This window comes from Salvelinus fontinalis, chromosome 37, assembly GCF_029448725.1.
Source record: "Salvelinus fontinalis isolate EN_2023a chromosome 37, ASM2944872v1, whole genome shotgun sequence".
In the NCBI taxonomy this organism is placed as follows: Eukaryota; Metazoa; Chordata; class Actinopteri; order Salmoniformes; family Salmonidae; genus Salvelinus; species Salvelinus fontinalis.
In genome coordinates, this window is record NC_074701.1 from 747,916 (window position 1) to 762,922 (window position 15,007).

At 43.0% G+C, this 15,007-nt stretch overlaps 1 protein-coding gene across 2 annotated transcripts in view; it reads right to left on the bottom strand.

Annotated features, from left to right (window-relative positions):
- Positions 1-15,007, bottom strand: part of wdr11 (WD repeat domain 11) — a 138,995-nt gene that overhangs the window by 76,441 nt on the left and 47,547 nt on the right. The window contains exons 7-10 of one of the 2 annotated variants that reach the window (XM_055901674.1): positions 13,716-13,815; positions 13,116-13,323; positions 12,901-13,001; positions 4,663-4,839 (exon numbers count right to left, since the gene is read on the bottom strand). In XM_055901674.1, coding sequence (XP_055757649.1) covers positions 4,663-4,839; positions 12,901-13,001; positions 13,116-13,323; positions 13,716-13,815 — 586 coding nt within the window. Of the gene's footprint in view, positions 1-4,662; positions 4,840-12,900; positions 13,002-13,115; positions 13,327-13,715; positions 13,816-15,007 lie in introns of both variants that reach the window. The other variant, XM_055901673.1, reaches the window with a different exon arrangement.

The following is a 15,007-nucleotide window of genomic DNA, read 5'->3' on the forward strand; positions in this document are numbered from 1 at the left end:
CTTTGATGCTGTATGTAATACATAATCATGATTTTTGACAACGTAGGGGCAATGCTCTCTTCTCATATGTCCAGTGTAATTCTACAAACAACCAAAGACTACCTCATCTCTCTCTCCCTCCCACCCTCCCTCTCTTCTCCTGCTTTATCTGTATTAACGCAATCTATTCGCCAGGCTGTGTGCCAGTCGTCTCAGGGGTGTTCATAATAGAAGAAAATGAACTTTCAGATGAAGAGATCCATCTTGCGCGTCATTTGGAGAGATCACAGCCAACTGAGATGAGCCGTCATCTCCTTACAGTAGGCCTACATCATAATCCTGCTTTATGTTACACAATCCTTACTGAATCAATAATGCCCGAGGGGTTTTGGTATATGGCCAATATACCTTGCTAACGGATATTCTTTATGCACGACACAGCCCTTAGGGTTAGGGTTATATTGGCTGTATACCACAAACCCCAGAGGTGCCTTATTGCTATTATAAACCTGTTAGCAACATAATTAGACCAGTAAAATGAAATGTTTGTCATTCCTGTGGCATACGGTCTGATATCAGCATTCAGGGCTCAAACCACCCAACTTAAACAAATCCTTTTAGCACTCAGACATGCTGACATTGTACAGTTTTACATCATAACATGCCTCAAGTAGTCATTTTGTAATTGTGTCTTCTGTGATAAAAACGCATTTAGATTGAAACTGCTGGGGGGGAAGTTAGCTAATGTTACCAAACTTCCACCATCAGTCTGAGTTCACCATCTCAGCTAGCTACATTTCAGATGGAGTTAGATCACTAAAAAGCAGCACGCAGACAGACCAGGGATGGAATTTACAAAGCATCTCAGCAGTCGTTTCACCCCAGGACCCAAGAGGTATTACAGTCAATGCTTATGAATTTACATAACTCAATGACACTAACAATAGTTGAATTGTTCAGCAACATGTGCAGTGCATGCTAGCAAGGCTTTGGTGATAAATGGTACATAATGTAATGCATACTGTGACATGGGCCCGGATGGTGACACAGATCTTCTTCAAGCTGCCTGAATGAATACTGGGTCCTTCAGTAGTTCCGGAAGCAAGGGCCTTACCTGGGAGTACAGCAACAGTCTCTCTCTCCATTCTGTCAACATGTATTGTATGTATTACCACTCAAATTCATTTGAACTGCTACAGATGTAAGCACTGACTTACATTCACGTTGTCTACTTGTCCCATTCTTTAATCTTGTCTGGAAAAGGGATATATATATATTTTAGTTGACACCTGTGTGATTTGCCTGATATACATTAATAAAATTCAAATCACTCTGGACATGACTTGCATTTATTTTAGACCTTTTGAATCAAAAGCTCTCAGTATTTGTCTTTAATGTTTAACTTACCACAGAAGTCAGTAAAAACGTGAAGACCAAAGTGACAAACATGCTATGAAAAAGTTAGTTTTGTAATCTTACAACAACAAAAGTGTTTATACAAAACTTATTTTGTCATGCCAAAATGAGGCCATTGAACAACTTGAGTCCTTCCTCAGGGAATAGTCTGCGGATAGCTGAAAACAGGGTGGCAGGTTTTTTTTTTTTTTATGTACTGCTCTAGAGCTCCACAGCCCAGCTCACTCAACTGGGGATGGACATGTTAGGTTAAATTAAAGTCTGGGAGACATTTACAGGGAGAGAGCATGAGTTTTGGAGTGAGTAGAGTAAATCCAATCCAACCACTGGCCCTGGATAATACGCTATGTCATCACACAGGCAGACTGCCACAGTGAAGAAGGTTTACAAAGTGTATCGGGAATACTATTATGAGTGGAGCCTATCTCTCTGTGCTCTGGAGAGATCACATGTATTTGGTCACAATCTCTTTGACAGGGAGTTACTCCAGGAGTAGACCGGTGTATTGTGCATAGGGCTTCTCCACTCCTTACACTGGATGAGTGGAGTATTAGCTCTTGTAACGGTATCATGCAACGTAAAGAAAAAATAAGTGGAGTGCTCCATGTTCCTGCTGGTAGCATCTCATTCACATACTCATAATGGTTTACCACCACCACAGCTCCGCCCCTTTCATTTTTATTTAACTAGACAAGTCTCTGAGTCAGAATTCTTAACCATTATGCACTATCAAAGTGGAATATATATATATTTTTTTTAAACATCCAATGCTTGTCTCTGTTCTTTAGGGAGATTATTACTCTTCCCGTTTCTTACTCAAAATCTGTGACAACTTTTTCCACCAATCTGAAATATGTTTTCTAGGGAGGGATCTCGGTTTCTGGGCGGACTAAAGGTGGATTTGGCTCGAAAAGGGGTATACATTCTGTGGAAAATGTAATTCTCTATTTTGTCATTGTCTGAACACTCGTCTCACACATACTTCGACACATCCACATTTGGACTCATCATTTATGGGACAAAAGAACTCCCTAAATCTCAATGTACGAAAGAATTTCTGAAACTCTATTGTGGTGTCAAAGTCATTACATGATGCAGTGGGGACGAAAGATAAACCTTTACTCAAGGCCAACTCACATGAAGTGGTGAAGGGACGTGAAGAAAGGTTAATTGCATTGACTGCGTGTCCAATAGCAGCCTTGCTCCTCTGTTCTTCTTGACCCTCCAACACTTCTTCCACGTTCGCGGTGCTGCCGACCCGTGTTGGCCCATTCAGGTTATCCTCTTCCCCCTCACTCGCCGGGGATTCCCTCTCCACAGATACACCTCATTCTGTTCATAGTCATTGGAGTGCCGCTCAAACTTCTAATCTTCCTCGCTCTGATGTCCTGCTCCAGGTCAGTCTTGAATTTCAACAGTGTGCTCTCCATATTTCGGAGTTTCTCCGAGTGAGTTATTGCTGCGCAGTTGTGATCTCCCGCTTGTATCTTCTCACGTATTCCACCCAGTCGCTCAGTTATTTCCTGGATAATGAGAGCCATGAGATCAAATGAGCATTTGTTCGTAATTTGGCACCACTGGTCACAGAAATTCTCATTGTCTCCGCCGATTGTGGGTGCCCTCTGGATTCGTAGGCCTCGTGGGATCCATTTCTTGCGCAAAAAGTCGCTCAAAGTGACGGTGTGAAGACGCATACGTGTCTCTGTCATACAGGTGTTTCAGTCTCTTTTGGTCGTGATTCCGTTGTTTCAACTGGATCAACATGATTGTCAAACAAATAGTCTCATCATAATACGGCCATAATCTTCTGTTGTGAATTCAAATGTGTCACGGAGGTTGAAATGCTCTTCGATTTGATTTTCCATCTCAGGTCCACAACCAAATGGCGGTGCGTAATGGAGTCTTGCAGTTTGGAGTGCCGTATGAAAAGGACGTAGCGCCTATAGAAAGGTTTGTGGTCATACGCACATCCTTAAAAACATAGGCGCTGGGCTAATAAAGAATACTAGTATAGAAGAAGGCCCCCATTTCCCCCCATCTCCCAACAGTAGGGCCTGATCCGCTCCTTATTCCAAAAGTTGAAAGTGCCAAGCTGATAATCACCCCGACAAAATGCCACAAAACTGAACCTAAACTATACCGAAACAAATTTCACACATAACAGATGAAATAGATGTAAGTAAAGTGATGACGGTGAGAAAGGGGGAGAACTGGTGAGTTGATGAGCGAGCGGAAGTGAACAATGCATAATTACGTCATCACCAATTGTGAAAAAAGAACAGGGTGGCCCATTCTATTTTACTGATCAATTCTAATTCTAATCTTAAAATGGTATGTATCCTATATTAGTCTACCGAATCAAAGTGGTCTCATAAGTCTACTCTGGCCTACTGGAAGTAGGCTACACAGTGAGAGCGTGCGTAATTGTACATGCTGACCGACTTTCAACGTCTGGGAAAATATCCACGTCGGGCAGCAAGTGAGCAAGTGTTGTAGAATGTGGTGATAGGGTTCGTAGAATCTTACCATGGCAAGGGGAGAAATGTCACCATGGACAGTTTCTTCACTTCACTGGCAAACAATTTGCTTGCATAGAACACAAGTTTGGCTGGCACCATGAACAAAGAGAGACAGGAGCTTCCTCCCTCTGCACAAAATAAGGCATCTGCTCAGCCGTTGTACTCCACAACAGTGCTGAAGAATAACAAGACAACGGGAAGACAATGAAGAGACAACTGGAGACTACACACTACAACCAAACAACGGTATCTCAAAGTGTGTCAAGCAAGTGAGTTACGAAAATTGTATCAACAGCTAAATGAAATCCAACTGATGCCATTGCGTGAAGATGCACACAATAAGCACGAGCTGACAATAGGACTATTTTTGACTGCTGTCATATCAACTTATATTCATTATAATGCCATTATTGCTTTTGTGCCGAGTTTAACAATTTATCAAGGCCACTTGACGCTTATAATGATGTTTAGGCTACTGATGTTTTATAATTTCACCATGCGTCTTGGTGGTTGGGGTATTTTTATTTTGTCGTTATAAAAAGAAGCTGTTACCGTGTTCCAACACAGACTTTCTGTTTCATAGTTGTAAGAATGGCTGCTCATTAGCTTGAAAAGGGGTCCATTCAAGTGTTAAAGGGAGATTTGAGGTATGAGCAAGCATCTATCCAGTCGTGTGTGTGTGTGTGTGTGTGTGTAGTGTATTTAAATCCATCCCAAGTACAGGGTCACACTGATCTGCAGTACTCACCCACAGCCAGTAGAGGCTGGTAGTGGTTGATGTTCTTGGTGGTCAGTGGGGGGCACATCCTCAGGGCGAAGGGGGGCAGGGGAAGCCCCGACAGTAGCCCCGTCAATAGGAACTTCAGCTGTACCTCCTGCTGCAGTGAGGGGGGCGGTGGGTCTGCTCCTGAAACCAAACTCTGACCTGGATATACACCAACACACAGGATGGAAAGGGTTAACAGAGATCTCACCGTTTTAGAAGGAGCAGGACTCAATCTCTCTTGGAGCTCATTACAGAAATAATAAATAATTCAGTTCTATTTCCCAAGCCACAGTTTACACCCACCATTGCTAGGGGTTGTGTTCAATGGTTGTTGATCATTAGTAGACAACCATTTTCAGGTCTTGCCATATATTTTCAAGTAGGTTTAAGTTAAAACTAACTCGGCCACTCGAGAACATTCACTGTCTTCTTGGTAAACAACTCCAGTGTAGATTTGGTATTGCGTTTTAGTTTATTGTCTTGCTGAATTCATGTAAATTCATATAGTGTGCCTTGTTGTAAAAAGGATGTAAGTTTTGGAATAGTTGTAATCTGTACAGGCTTCCTTCTTTTCACCGTGTCAATTAGTTTAGTATTGTGGAGTAACTATAATGTTGTTGATCCATACTCCGTTTTCTCCTATCAAAGCCATCAAACTCTGTACATGTTTTAAAGTCACCATTGGCCTCATGGTGAAACCCTGAGCGGTTTCCTTCCTCTCGGCCAAGTGAGTTAGGATCTTTGTATCTTTGTAGTAACTGGGTGTATTGATACACCATCCAAAGTGTAATTAATAACTTCACCATACTCAAAGGGATATTCAATGTCTGCTTTTTTTCTAACTTTTTTTTAACCCATTGGTAAGTATTGAAAACCCTCCCTGGTCTTTGTGGTTGAATCTGGGTTTGAAATTCACTGCTCGTCTGAGGGACCTTACAGATAATTGTTTGTGTGTAAATTCATATATTGTGCCTTGTTATTGCTGATAGACAACAATACTTTTTTCATCTCTTCCACATTCACTTTACAGAATTCAAAATTACAATGCTTGTCTTGTATCCTTGGATGTGTAGGGTCAGTGTTTGTTGCTGGCATTTCATGCCTAAGTTTGTTCATTTTGCCAAAGAAAAAATCATTAAAGTCGTAGGCAATATCGGTTGGTTTTATGATTAATGAGCCATCTGATTCAATGAATGATGGAGCTGAAATTGCTTTTCCCCCCCAAATTTCACTTAAGGTGCTCCAAAGCTTTTCAAAATCATTCCGTATGTCATTTATCTTTGTTTCATATTGTAGTTTCTTATTTTTATTCAGTTTAGTCACGATTTCTCAATTTGCAATATGTTTGCAAATCGGTTGTGCAGGCAAACTTTTTTGCCATTCCTTTTGCCTCATCCCTCTTCAACCACACAATTTTTCAATTGATCATCAATCCATGGGGATTTAACAGTTTTTAAAGTCATTTTCTTAATAGGTGAATGCTTATTAGTAACTGGAATAAGCAATTTCATAAATGTGTCAAGTGCAGTGGCTGGTTGCTCCTCATTACACACCACTGACCAACTAATATTCTTTACCTCAACAACATAGGAATCACTACAAAACGTATTGTATGACCTCTTATACACTATATTAGGCCCAGCCTTTGGAACTTTGGTTTTCCTAGATATGGCTACTATATTGTGATCACTACATCCGATGGATCTGGATACTGCTTTCAAGCTAATTTCTGCAGCATAAGATGTCATCAATACATGTTGATGATTTGCTTTCTGCGCTGTTTGTAACTACCCTGGTAGGTTGATAGATAACATGAACCAGGTTGCAGGGATTGGTTACAGTTTGAAGATGTTTCTTGAGTGGGCAGCTTGATGAAATCCAGTCAATATTTAAAATGACCCAGAAAATATACCTCTGTTGATATCACACAGATGATCAAACATGTCACACGTTATCCAGATACTGACTGTTAGCACTTGGTCAATAGCAGCTTCCCACCAGAATGGGCTTTAGGTGAGGCAGATGAACCTGTCGCCATACAACTTCAACAGTTTTTAACATGAGATCCTCTCTAATCTTTACAGGAATGTGGTTCTGAATATAAACAGCAAAACCACCATTGGCATTTGAATTTTTTCTGTAAATGTTATAACATTGTATTGCTACCACTGTATCAAAGGTATTATCTAAGTGAGTTTGAGATGGAATATGAATGTAATCTGTTACTAGCAAATTAATGATTTCATGAATATTGTTTATAAAGCCACATTTGTTAACATGGGCTATTTTGAGCACTTTTCTTCTGCGATGAATACTTATTTTTATTACTTTACTGGAAAGCTTAGCAGAAGTAGATATGTTAGTATAGGGTGAGCACACAGTGGACTTCCTAGGGCACACGTGCTCAATGCTAATAGTATTCTATTTCTGTAATCTGAATTTGGCACTCTGCAATTTCACCGGATGTTGTCGAGGTGGGTTGCTAGCGGCACGCCTGCGCCAAACAGGTTATCCCTTTCATGCCCTGCCTCCAGTTCACTTACCGATATCTGAACAAGAGAGCCTCATCGAAATTGCAACAAGATGTTCCGGTTCCGTGAAAATTTAATTGAATCAGAAGCCACTGCCAGATTTCTGGACAGGGATGCGCTCAGAGTATCCTGCCTTTGCAAATCGCGCTGTTAAGACACTGATGCCCTTTGCAACCACGTACCTGAAATTTCCATCCCTAACTATAACATTTTCTGACAAGATAGAACTACCAAAGGTGGCGGTGTTGCAATCTACTGCAGAGATAGCCTGCAGAGTTCTGTCTTACTATCCAGGTCTGTACTATCCAGGTCTGTACTGTTAAAAATCCATCTTTCCAGAAACAAGCCTTTTACTGTTGCCGCTTGCTTTTGACCACCCTCTGCCCCCAGCTGTGCCCTGGACACCATATGTGAATTGCTTGCCCCCCATCTTCAGAACTCGTGCTGCTAGGTGACCTAAACTGTGACATGCTTAACACCCCGGCCATCCTTCAATCTAAGCTTGATGCCCTTAATCTCACACAAATTATCAATAAACCCACCAGGTACAACCCCAAATCCGTAAACACGGGCACCCTCTTAGATATCATCCTAACCAACTTGCCCTCCAAATACACCTCTGCTGTTTTCAACCAAGATCTCAGCGATCACTGCCTCATTGCCTGCATCCGCAATGGATCTGCGGTCAAACAACAACCCCTCATCACGGTCAAACGCTCCTTAAAACACTTCAGCGAACAGGCCTTTCTAATCGACCTGGCCCGGGTATCCTGGAAGGATATTGACCTCCTCCCGTCAGTAGAGGATGCCTGGTTATTCATTAAAAGTGCCTTCCTCAACATATTAAACAAGCATGCAGCATTAAAAAAAAATAGAACCAGGAACAGATATAGCCCTTGGTTCTCTCCAGACCTTACAGCCCTTGACCAGCACAAAAACATCCTGTGGCGTTCTGCATTAGCGGCTAACAGCCCCCGTGATATGCAACTTTTCAGGGAAGTTAGGAACAAATATACGCAGGCAGTTAGGAGAGCTAAGGCTAGCTTTTTCAAGCAGAAATTTGCATCCTGTAGCAATAACTCCAAAAAGTTCTGGGACACTGTAAAGTCCATGGAGAATAAAAGCACCTCCTCCCAGCAGCTCACTGAACTGAGGCTAGGAAACACTGTCACCACCGATAAATCCACAATAATTGAGAATTTCAACAAGCATTTTTCTACAGCTGGCCATGCTTTCCACCTGGCTACCCCTACCCTGGTCAACTGCCCTGAACCCCCCACAGCAACTTGACCAAGCCTCCCCCCATTTCCCCTTCACCCAAATCCAGTCAGCTGATGTTCTGAAAGAGCTGCAAAATCTGGACCCCCACAAATCAGCCGGGCTAGACAATCTGGACTCTTTCTTTCTAAAATTATCTGCTGAAATTTTTGCAACCCCTATTACTAGCCTGTTCAACCTCTCTTTCATATCGTCTGAGATTCCCATTGATTGGAAAGCTACCGCGGTCATCCCCCTCTTCAAAGGGAGAGATCCAAACTGCTACAGACCTATATCTATTCTACCTTGCCTTTCTAAGGTCTTCGATAGCCAAGTTAACAAACAGATCACCGACCATTTCGAATCCCACCGTACCTTCTTCGCTATGCAATCGGGTTTCAGAGCTGGTCATGGGTGCACCTCAGCCATGCTCAAGGTCCTAAGCGATATCATAACCGCCATCAATAAGCGACATTACTGTGCAGCCGTATTCATCAACCTGGCTAAGGCTTTCAACTGTCAATCACAACATTCTTATTGGCAGACTCAACAGCCTTGGTTTCTCAAATGATTGCCTCGTCTGGTTCACCAACTACTTCTCTGATAGAGTTCAGTGTGTCAAATCGGAGGACCTGTTGTCCGGACCTCTGCCAGTCTCTATGGGGGTGCCACAGGGTTCAATTCTCAGGCCAAATCTCTTCTCTGTATATATCAATGATGTCGCTCTTGCTGCTGGTGAGTCTCTGATCCACCTCAACGCAGACGACACCATTCTGTATACCTCTGGCCCTTCTTTGGACACTGTGTTAACTAACCTCCAGATGAGCTTCAATGCCATACAACTCTCCTTCCGTGGCCTCCAACTGCTCTTAAATGCAAGTAAAACGAAATGCATGCTCTTCAACCGATCGCTGCCTGCACCTGCCCGCCCGCCCATCCAGCATCACTACTCTGGACGGTTCTGACTTAGAATATGTGGACAACTACAAATACCTAGGTGTCTGGTAGACTGTAAACTCTCCTACCAGACTCACATCAAACATCTCTAATCCAAAGTTAAATCTAGAATCGGCTTCCTATTTCGCAACAAAGCATCCTTCACTCATGCTGCCAAACATACCCTCGTAAAACTGACCATCCTACCGATCCTCGACTTCGGCGATGTCATTGCCAAAATAGCCTCCAACACTCTACTCAACAAATTGGATGCAGTCTATCCCAGTGCCATCCGTTTTGTCACCAAAGCCCCATATACTACCCACCACTGCGACCTGTATGCTCTCATTGGCTGGCCCTCGCTTCCTACTCGTCGCCAAACCCACTGGCTCCAGGTCATCTACAAGTCTCTGCTAGGTAAAGCCCCGCCTTATCTCAGCTCACTGGTCACCATAGCAGCACCCACCCGTAGCACGCGCTCCAGCAGGTATATCTCACTGGTCACCCCCAAAGCCAATTCTTCCTTTGGCCGCCTCTCCTTCCAGTTCTCTGCTGCCAATGACCGGATCGAACTGCAAAAATCACTAAAGCTGGAGACTCTTACCTCTCTCACTAGCTTTAAGCACCAGCTGTCAGAGCAGCTCACTGATCCCTGTACATAGCTCATCTGTAAATAGACCATCCAATCTACCTCATCCCCATACTGTATATATTTATTTACCTTGCTCCTTTGCACCCCAGTATCTCTACTGGCACATTCATCTTCTGCACATTCTACCATTCCAGTGTTAAACTGCTATATTGTAATTACTTCGCCACCATGGCCTATTTATTGCCTTACCTCTTTTATCCTACCTCATTTGCACATGCTGTATATATATTTTTTCTACTGTATTATTGATTGTATGTTTGTTTATTCCATGTGTAACTGTGTTGTTGTATGTGTCGAACTGCTTTGCTTTATCTTGGCCAGGTCGCAGTTGCAAATGAGAACTTGTTCTCAACTAGCCTACCTGGTTAAATAAAGGTGAAATTTACATTTTACATTTTACATTTACGTCATTTAGCAGACGCTCTTATCCAGAGCGACTTACAAATTGGAAAGTTCATACATATTCATCCTGGTCCCCCCGTGGGAAATGAACCCACAACCCTGGCGTTGCAAGCGCCATGCTCTACCAACTGAGCCACACGGGACGAAATAAAATAAACCTATGTGAGAGTGGATTTTTGGCCCTCACTAGCATGAAAACTAAATACAGGCAGACCGTGTGTGTAAAATGATTTAAGACTGAGACTATCTCCAATACAGCCCAACATTGCAGAGTTATGTGCATCCTTTCAAGCACACCCTTCATTAACCTGTGGTGAGTTATTCACAATTTATGATGAAAAAAATAAGGTTTTAAATGTAAGAAGGCTAAACAAAGAGCAAAATGATTGATTATTTTTAATATAATATTATTTGTGCCCTGGTCCTATAAGAGCTCTTTGTCACTTCCCACGAGCCGGGTTGTGACAAAAACTCACACTCATTCTTATGTTTAATAAAGTGTGTGTGTGGCAGTCTTACAATGATGGCAAAAAAACACAGCTGGAGGTTGAATGTTTGAAGGGGTACAGGACTATAAAACGTTTGGGAACCACTGATCTAGAAGATAGGAGCTATGTGTTGTTTCTGGAATCTCCCTGGTAATACAAGGCCAGTTGAATATAACCTGGAGAGACAGTGCAGGGGTTTAGTCCTTACATAGCTTCCCCTTTGTCTGACTGTACTTTTAGGCTTAGCCCATGTTGTCATTTCCTTCATATGGAGTGCTTTAGTCTCTGTCCCAAATGGCACCCTATCCCCTACATAGCACACTACATTTGACCAGAGCAATATGAGCCCTGGTCAAAAGTAGTGCACTATATAGGGAATAGCCACACCCCGAGTGAGGTCAGAGAGTGTCAACCTGACTAAACCGCCCTCTCTCTGAGTGCATTAAAGGTCTGGTAAAGAAATTAACATGAGAAGCGTTTCTTCACGAGGTGAAGAAAATTAACTCACCTCAGGGACCAGAACATCGCCAGGCTGCAGCGGCGCGTGTAAAGTGGTTCGAACTCTGACTATCAACACGAGGTGGAGAGAGAAGAAAACTCCCCTCTCCGACAATCACTGGTACGGCTGATTAGCTGTCCTAAGTCAAATGTCTAGAAAAGTGAATTTAAGGGGGACAATCCGACTACTCTTCAAACCATCCTATTGTACTACTCTTCTCAAATCACCGTAGTACGCTACTCGCATCACCCAATGGGAACCGTCGACACGGCTGGCTAGCCTATCTTCCAAGGACCTTGTGAAGACTTACAGAAAACGTTTCACCTCTGTCATTGCCAACAAAGGGTATATAACAAAGTATTGAGAAACTTTTGTTATTGACCAAATACTTACTTTCCACCATAATTTACAAATAAATTCATAAAAAATCCTACAATGTGATTTTCTGGATTTTTGTTTCTCATTTTGTCTGTCATAGTTGAAGTGTACCTATGATGAAAATTACAGGCCTCTCTCATCTTTTTTAAGTGGGAGAACTTGCACAATTGGTGGCTGACTAAATACTTTTTTGCCCCACTGTACAGTGTATACTCCAGACCACAAAACAAAACCAATGGCTCTCATACGCAACACTAACTGACGCACATTGAATCTCCCACCGCCCATCCACATGTACACACTAGTATTCTTTATTAGCTGCTTCCTTCTGTCTCAAATCTAAAGAGCACAACACAATGTCAGCATTTAGATGTCTACAGCCATAGCTAGTTAGAGGTAGGGAGAACGCGAGAGAGGGAGGGGAGTAAGAGAGAGGAGAGAGCAACAGATAGAGATAAAGCAAGACATATAGTAAGAAAGACAGATGGATAGAAAGAGAGAGATAAAAGTAACATCCACCCACAAGATCTCTTTTGCTGGGGTTTTCAGTGCGAGGAGCAGTCAGCGAGTCAGGGTTGATGAGAAACAAGAAATGACAGAAGGGGGAGAGCTAATGGTCGCCTCGGGGCTAAGAGTGCACACGGCTCAGACAAACTGCAATAAAGGATGTCTAAAGGGCCCTGGCACACCGCCGGTGTTTGGATTCTTTATTGTCGGTCTTCTGAAAAGATTCTAAGACTTGCCTCATCTCGAATGATTCGTTTTTCAAGAGAATTGAGGACGGTGATTGCTGCCTTGAACACACTACTGTACTGTGTACGCGATAAGATGATTTATAAGTCGTAGATTAGAAGCATGACCTGGATGTATTGATTACTGTGTTGAGTGAATACAAAAGAGCCCAGTCATGTGTTGTGATCATTAGGCACAAAAAAGAAAGGAAACGGTCCAAAACAGGGAGAGTCTATCTGAACTTGTCCAATAAGAAATGCTCATTTTCAAATGCAAAATGTTTTTCTATGGTTTCTCCTAATGAACATGCCACAGGTGTGTCTAGTTGAGATGAGATATGCGTACCGATCATGGTGTTAAGAGACAGGTCCTGAATCTTCTTCTGGTTCTGACCCAGTGGTGAACCACAGAATGCCACAGGAGCGTAGAGGGGGGACAAACCCGAGCTGAGGCAGGGAGGAAATTATTATAACTAAACAAAACATGTTCAAAGTGTATGTATGCATGTATGTATGTATGTATGTATGTATGCATGTATGTATGTATGTATGTATACACACTTGGGGTTGACCGTGGGCTTGGACACGTGGGCTTTGAGCTCCCACAGCATAACACGGCCGTCGCTGACCGTCAGGGCGGCGTTGTTCTCATTGACCGGGCAGATGACCATGCGGTAAGGTCGCACGGTCTTGGTGACCCTGATGGCATCACACTGGGAACGCAGGTCATACACCAGCTCCTGGACACTCTGCTCTGGGTCTGACGCTGCTACTACACACACACACACACACACACATTATGAGATGGAGAGTGAGGAGGGAGAACGAGAGAGAAAGAAAGAAATTGGCGGGGAGAAAGATAACGCAATTGACTCCCCGCTTTCAGGGTCATCAGCACTTCTCACTAACAGAGAATAATGAGAATGTGAAAATATACAGTCCATTGACGTGCAAGAGTTATGGGTTATTTATTGCAGTCTAGGCTGCTAGATGGCTGAATGGAGGACTGATTGACAGCTGGACAGAGTGTGAGAGTAGATTAGTTCTTTTCGAGAGAGGATGGATGAATGGAACGAGTGAGTGACAGATGTAGAGTAGAGGAGTTCTTGTTTTTGAGAGAAGATTGACTGACTGTGTGAGTGACAGTAGAGGGGTGCTTGCCTGATTCGTCGGGTGCAGTGGTGGAGCGACACACCCTCAGAGTGATGCAACCGTTCTCGTGGAGACAGAAGAGGGCGTCTCTTTGGGCACAGGGGATCACCTGGATAAAGGAAGTAGAACAGGAGAACGATGTGATTGGGTGAAAATATCCCCCAATCCCAAACTAGCCCATATCCTCAAGCAACTCACTTGGAAGTCCCTCTGTTATCCCTATCAGAGGGTGACTACAAGAGCGGTGAACGGATAATATAATACGCCACCGAGCAGATACTTTTAAACCAAAGCGACTTAGTCATGTGTGCATGATTGTTTTTATATGGGTGCTCCCAGCGGTAATCGAACCCACACTCATGACGTTGCAAGTTGCATGCTCTACCAACTTAGCCACAGAGGGATCAATAAGCGTGGTCGAAGTGGCTATCAGAGGGTCTCCTTATCCCCTACGTACTAGATGATTTCACCCCCTTAACTTTGGAACATCACTACATATGGAAGAGGCGTGTGTTAATGCACAAACGGAGGGCCGAGGGGAAGTGGAAGAGAAAGGGACTGGCTGGGGATTCAGCATATTGTGTCTTTCTAGGAGTGTGACTGGGTATTGTGAATGTGTAACTATCTCTAATGACAGTGTGGTTGTGCATCTGTGTGTGTGTGTGTCTTAGTGTGTGTCCCTGGCTCCCTATCCTCTACCACAGTCCAGGCTGGACTCAGAGCCTTCTTCGCTGCAGCAGTATCATCACTCATGCAAATTAGCTGTGACAAGCACTTTACAACACTTAGCGAAAACCCTGCAACTGATGGACAGAACCTCAAAGGCTGAGTAATGCTGCTCCTCTACTACTTCCCTGTGACTTGGGCTGGGCTGCTGTACTGAAACGTGTACAGTGTTTGCTACACACTTGTGAACCCAAACAGACGGACATACAGTACCAGTCAGAAGTTTGGACACACTTACTAATTCAAGGGTTTTTCTTTATTTTTACTATTTTCTACATTCTAGAAAAATGGTGAAGAAAACTAAACTATGAAAAAACACATGGAATCATGTAGTAACCAAAAAAAAGTGTTAAATCAAAAGATGTTTTACATTTTAGTTTCTTCGAAGTAGCCACCCTTTGCCTTGATGACAGCTTTGCATACTCTTGGCATTCTCTCAACTAGCTTAACCTAGAATGCTTTTCCAACAGTTTTAAAGGAGTTCCCTCATATGCTGAGCACTTGTCAGCTGCTTTCCTTCATTCTGCAGTCCAACTCATCCCATACCATTTCAAATGGCCAGGTAATCTGATGCA